At 33.0% G+C, this 7,038-nt stretch overlaps 1 protein-coding gene across 1 annotated transcript; it reads left to right on the top strand.

The window, feature by feature from the left end:
• The first annotated feature begins 1,710 nt into the window (after positions 1–1,710).
• Positions 1,711–4,284, top strand: LOC131842362 (uncharacterized). The gene is made up of 2 exons (XM_059190904.1): positions 1,711–1,897; positions 2,365–4,284. The coding sequence occupies exon 2, from the start codon at positions 2,375–2,377 to the stop codon at positions 3,668–3,670; it is 1,296 nt and encodes a 431-aa protein (XP_059046887.1). The 5' UTR covers positions 1,711–1,897; positions 2,365–2,374; the 3' UTR covers positions 3,671–4,284.
• Positions 4,285–7,038: the final 2,754 nt, after the last annotated feature.

Below are 7,038 nucleotides of genomic sequence, written 5' to 3'. Positions count from 1 at the left end.
GAAATACATTTTCTTTTTTTTGAAGCTGGGTAGAACTAATAGATAAAAAATACATTTAAATTGAGAATTTCCGTCTTTTGTAAGTTGGGTAGAACTGACCGACAGAATATATAGTCAAATTGAGAATTTCCTTCTTTTAGAAGTTGGGTAGACTAACAAACAAAAAGTACAGTTAAATTGAAAATTTCCTTCTCTTAGAAGTTGGGTAGACTGACAAACAAAAAGTACAGTTAAATTGAGAATATCCTTCTTTTAGAAGATGGGTAGAAATGTCGCTTCCATAGATCAGTATATCTGGTACCAAACAGACTTGTCTTGCGCGGGCGCACCCCACCTCCCCCCGCGCCCCTCTACGCTACCCGCGTGCGTAAACGTGACCCCGCAGATGAACTCTCGAGTCTTTTTTTTTTTCTTTTGATCTGTAGAGGTGACGCTTTAAAGTATTATTACAACTGGTTTTCGGTGTTTATTTTTAAAATACTAAAACCTTATTTTCACGATATTGTTGAGGTTGCTGACATTTTGTATGTGTGATAGTCATAAAATGCAACTGCGGTTATTATTGTGCAATAATTATAACTCATTATAAAGTTATAACTGGATAATGTTATTTAGAAAAAAATATGTTATTGAGAGTATTGTGACGTAGTGGTTACTAGTCTGACTTACTGAAGAGACTGTAAGTTCGAATCTGGTACTTATATTAATTTATATATCTAACTGATTATAAAGTGAATGTTTGAGGTAGACTATAAAAAGTCGTCTGCGTGGGCACCTTAGTCTCACCTATTTTAGCGAAGCCGCTTTCTTTTTAAGATCGATTTCGGTTGTAGTATGCGACTATATAGTTAAGTTACACGATAAGTTATTAATAATAATACCCCTGGACAATTCACACAGCGCCATCTAGTCCCAAATAGAGGTTGTGTTATGGGTACTAGTAAATAGATGCATAATATAAATACAAAACACCAGCCCAATACAAATAATCATACTCATGAATACAAATGTCTGTGCCGTGCGAGGAATCGAACCCGCGACCATCGGAAGTAAAGCGGTGTGCGAAACCACTAGACCACCTCAACTCTAGAGACACGATATCTTATTCTCTCTCTCTATTATCTATCTTTAATGGTAACGTGTGAATGGTATCACGGGTGAAATGATAACGTGATGTCAGCAGTGCTGTTCATGTGTACAGCCGATTGTTACTGCTTACCATCAGGTGAGCCGCATGCTCGTTTGTCCCCTGTGCTATAAAAAAGGTGAACTATCATTTTGTTTGTCATTGCAATTACATAAAAAGAAAGTGTACGTAGTAGTCTGTTTGTGTCAAAAATTAATTATAATAAGTATCGTCTGTCTGTCTTTTTGTTCTTGCTAATATCTGAAACTCGACCGATTTGGCTACTTCTATTTATTTTAAATATACAGTCGGCGGTCCATTTAGCACAGGATAGAAATGCCTGGAGAGTATTGGTTGGAAGGAGCATTCCTGGTGGTCACGACCCTCAGTCTTGAGGAACCGACAAAGAAGAAGAAGAATTTATTTTAATAAAAAGTGGGTTAAATTACATACGGATGAAGTCACGGGTAGTACTAGTATTATTATAAAGAGAACGTAAAATCTATAAACATAGAAACTTTTTATAAACCAACCTGTAACGAAAAATTGTCATTAAAAAAATTAATACAAAATGTCACCGAATAACTCAGTATGGTTTAAAAACGTCAAATTATTATATAATACAAAACAAAAAGAAATATTTGTATTTATTCATAATGAATGCAAATTAAGAGTGTTGTACTTACCACATACAAACAACATGACTTCATTCATGGTAGCTTTTTGGGAATTAATTATCAATACTTTCCAATAATGACAGGTAATTTTGAGGTGAGTAGGTTGTTGATCTCAGATTAATAGTAATCAACAAAAATTAGGTACAGTCAACTTCATATAAATTATAGCTTTACAACTGTACATAATTATTATTATCATACTTAATACAGACGATATAAATATTTGCTAATATTATACAATTATAATAAACACATTGTTTATTTGTTTCCTTTTTAACGGTTTCATAGTTTTGTATGAGGTGTTTTATCCCGACCAAACTAAAGGTCCCGGTCATATAGACGAAGTCACGGGCAAAAACTAGTTACATACGTTACATAGTCAGTATATAATTGTATTGTTTTTGTTGTTTCAGTCCAAATTTTGCAACATATTTTCAATCTATTTCCAATACGAAAGGGTTCTTAATTCCGTGACATCTCATTGAAATTATTATAATAACTGCGTAAATTATTATCGTGTCTATTAGTCACTATATTTGTATTTTGATGTTATTTTTCTAGAGCCTATATAATGGAGCAAATATTCATGATTGAAGTTTTTGTCAAAAAGATAATTTTGAAAATCGAACCGCCTCAGAAAGATGAGTATGAACTTCGGATGGAAGCAGAAGAAAGAAAAAGAGAAGCTGAGGCGTTAGCTGCAGCAGAAGCGGCAAAAAAAGGCAAGAAGGGAAAACCACCTAAACCAAAGAAACCCAAGAAAGGGAAAAAAGGCAAGGAACCACCAATGCCATCGGAAGAAGAAATGAAATTTATGCAAACTTGTACAATGCAAATGAATTGTTTACCACTGTTTGATTTTTATGTTGCTCATGACAATTTCATACCACCACCTCCACCGCCACCTCCTCCTAAAAAAGGTAAAGGTAAACCTCCAAAACCGAAAAAGGGTAAGAAAGGAAAAGCCCAACCAATAAAAATTGTACTTCCCTCAGAACCTTTGCCACAGCCTCCATATTTCGGAGTTGGTAATTCCGTAATGTTTCTTTCGAGACCTTCGAAATTAGAGGAGGTATTAAGAAAAACACCAATTTATATCACAGTTTGGAATAGGGACTCAGAAATGAACTGTATAGGTTTTTGTGTTGTTGAGTGGCACGAGTCGTTCTTTGATTGTCTTCAGAAAGCTGGTGATTTGAATCCTGTTAATATGGATCAAGCAGAATATAGAGAAACAAAGAAACCTGAAATGGTTACAAACACAGTAGAATTAACTCGACCATTACAGTGCGAGGAAGATTTGAAAGCATCTGGAGAAATAGAATTTTACATTAGACTGTCATGTTTGGGCAATAGAGTTATTAGCTATTTTGTTGCTTTACCTGAAATGGAACGTTTGCCTGGTAGAAAATATTTGACAGATGATTTGAAATTAAAAGATGTTGAAGTGGTAAGACATTGGGATGGTACTACAATAGAGGCTGTACCACCTGTGGCTTACTTTTTCGGCGCTCCAGATATAATTAGAGAACCTATAAGACCTGAAGAAGAACCTGTTATGTATGAAGAGTATGAAGCGCCATTTACTAGAAGTGAGCTAACCATACTCGCAATGGGCTTTCCAAAAGGACCTTGTGGAGGGACAAATTGCCCAAAACGAATGGATTTTAGAGGTAGTCAGCATCAGTTTATTCACGGTGAAACTATTAAAGGCAAGTATCAACATGGACAATTTGTTAATAAAAGAGATGTTCATGGACCATGCGGTAGACTGGATTGTCCTTTGGCAAAAAAAGTTCGCAGTTACCTCTGCAATGAGGGTAGTTACAAACCTTGCAGAAAACCTTGTTCTAAAGATTATTACTAAATAAAAAGTACTGATAATTAATTCAATAGAATATTCTTTGTAATCTAATTAATTAGCTCCTAATCAAATTGCATGAAACGTGAAATCCATAAACCACCTTATTCGCTTTTTAATATTCAATTAAGAAATTATAAGGGTTAACTACGGACGAGCATCTTTTATTGAAGTTAAAAGCATTATAAACTACAATTAAACGTTTAATTCTTTAATAGACTCGTATATATGACTCATAAATATATCTGGACGTCAGTGCGGTGGACATTGTAGAGGCTATTCCATGCAATTATACGCAATGAACGGTAATTATCAGTTTTAAAAATTCGCAAAGACGTTACGTGTGGTATTTTTTATTATTCTAATTATTAGTACAAATGAAATCTGTTTTGAAGAATTTTATTTTTAAATATGCAAGAAACCCTTAATTGTAGTTTATTTCGAATCCATTGCATTCGAATTGGATATAACAAGGACTGAACCTGTTGAATTAATTACGCCTATTAAGCTAATATACATTCAAGATGAAATTTAAAACATTATTTTGTTACAATTCAAATTGAAGACAAAATGGCTGCTCTACAGTTCTTTCGATATAAGCCCTAATGATATTTGTATAATGTTGAATATCGTAATGTCTTTCATGGCGAATTTCTTGAAAGCTCTCAAGTATATCGTTTTTAATTTTTGTCAAAATATCCTTAGTTTAGATGATGAAACTAAGTTTAGATTTTATTACATATTACATGAATATATATATACTAGTAAGGAGCTAATTATTATAATGCTCCGATCTTTTGGACCTGGACAAACAAATGACGGAAACAAAAGCTGTATTTAGATTAAGGGTGAAATAGGCAGAGATATGCTATGCTATGCTATGACATCCTAGTCGTCCAAAATGGCAACGAATGAGTGATGTCACATCATGATAACGTGATGTCTGTAATAATGTATATGTATATAGGCGATGGTTAGCACTTACCATTAATTGGGCTGTCAGCTTGTTTGCCATCAATGATCAATTTCGTAAAGAAAGTAATAAAACATTGTTAATCGTACTTCATATCTTTGAGGGACGATACGCCATCTCTTTTATCTTTGTTCATGTAGGTCTATTACAGACTCTTATGATTCGGAGTGCTATCGAGCTAAAAAGAACTAACAAGAAACTCAGCTCGTATTCAAATGAGCTTGTTCATATTTACAAAAATAGATTCAATTTTAAATTGGGGAGAATAGAGCTCATAATGATCATCACCCAATTTCCTCCAAATAGCACAAAAGACGAATACAGGTGGCTAGTAGTTGATGTAATACATATTGACTTCTTAATTAATACCCTATCGATACTTTAAAGTAATTGATGGTAATGATATTATAATGACCAATGTCATGACTCAATCCACTTTCTCTGCTTTGTCCAACGCCTACATCAACAGCGTTTATATTAATCAACTCGTAAATTGGCATGTAAATCCTTAAATTATTGTACCCAGTACAAAAATACATTCTCGTTTCCTTGAAAATTACTCATTTACTTACTTTTGCCTGTCCCCCTTCGTAAATTATAAATGGAGACGGACAAGGTTCGTGGAAAGTTGCTGCTTAAAAGAATCTTGCTTATACTGTACAGTTAACATTGGAATATAGTATTGGTATTGAATATTGATACCAATATGTACAAATTTATATATGTTTTGAACAAAAACTACAGCTGACTCAGCACACGTTGTTATGGTATATTTATATAGCATAACAACTATACGTACGTATAGCATAAGAAATATACTATCGTTATTAGAAGATCAGGATTGATAGTTAAAAGTTGCACATTTAGGGTTGTATATATTTTAATGGCGAAAAATAAAACAATTAATAAATAAATGCCCAAAGATTAAAAAAAAATACAGAGAGTACCACCCTTATTACTTATAAAATATTTATAATCCAACTACAAAGACACTGGCGTAAGCCGATGTAATTACCAAAATTAACCTTGACCCACTTATTTATGTAAATAAAACTGTATTATATTTTAATACTTTATTGCATGGGAATTAAGATATAAATCGCTATGCAATTTAAACAAAAGTTTATAATAAGGAATAGCTCTTAATTCAAATGTCCAAAGAGGTGTATTGTAATCATTTTGTTTGATATTTGCACATCAGTGCCGCGTTACGGTCCCTGAGTAGGAATAAAGCGGTTGGTAATTACCTTTTGAAATGGTTTTAAAGCTTTTTAAAAGCGAGCTGTTATCTTTTAAATCTTATTCGCTGCACTGAGATTTAATTTCGATGGTGTGATGATAGCATCGAATTAGATTTATCACTGGTACTTGCTAAGGTACTTAGAGGGTCTTCGGCATTGGCAAAACAAGTAGAGCTGACACTCAAGTTTCTTGCTCATTCTTTATTGCTAAAGTACCTACATTTTTATTATTATTATATAATACTGATGCCCGGATGTCAATTTCCAGGGATCCTACTTTTTTATTTACACGTACATTACAGGATACATTCAAATTAACAGTAAATTATTTTGTCTTACTCTAGGTACAGTATTATGTACACAGTATACATTTTCGCCTTGCCTTTTTACTCTTTACATTTCCTTATCTTCTATTCTTATTTCGATTCTATTTGCTATTCTTACTTTACATTTGCTCTATTTAAACCGAAGATGACATCAAAGAGAGAAGAACGCAATGTAGGTAACATTGCGGTCTTCTCTCTTTGATGTCATCTTTGGATTTGGCAAAACAAGAATTTCTTGCTCATTCTTCTTGTGATGAGGTTGCGTTCTGAATGAGTGGCAGAATAAAGAAATATAACTATTCGAAAATGCTTATATTTTATTTGCTATTATAGCTATATTGCCATGTTATAGATATTACAGAATTCGTTCTGAATGAGTGGTACAATAAAAAATTGTAACTATTTGAAAATGCTTACATTAAGTTTATTTGAATAAATATATAAGATGCTAGTAATGCTATTGTACCGACATTACAGAATTTATTATAAACGTTTACCTTTCATACATAAAATATTCTCAAAACTAATGTTTTTATTACGTAGCGAGAATAGCTCAACTAATAATGGTCTATCTGGTAACCTAACTGATTGTACCCATCGCCTATATTTTTGATGATGATCGCTGGTTCGATTCCCCGCACGATACAAACATTTGTTTCATACTTATTCATAAGTATAATTGTTTGTATTGGTCTGGGTGTTTTCTATGTGTATTATGTATGTATTTACAATAAAATATATTATATTCTATTGTAAATACATACAATATAGGTCTGCTTAGCTTGAGACTAGATGTCGCTGTGTGAATTGTCCAGGACTATTATATTATTATTA

The sequence above is a fragment of the Achroia grisella genome, unplaced genomic scaffold (assembly GCF_030625045.1).
Source record: "Achroia grisella isolate CSIRO2021 unplaced genomic scaffold, CSIRO_AGI_Agris_v1 utg2167, whole genome shotgun sequence".
Lineage (NCBI taxonomy): Eukaryota > Metazoa > Arthropoda > Insecta > Lepidoptera > Pyralidae > Achroia > Achroia grisella.
The sequence above is the reverse complement of the archived record's forward strand: the minus strand, read 5'-3'. Positions and strand labels throughout refer to the sequence as shown.

Coding starts and splice junctions, on each gene's coding strand:
- LOC131842362 (XM_059190904.1), top strand. CDS start 2,375: ATGGAGCAAATATTCATGATTGAAGTTTTTGTCAAAAAGATAATTTTG.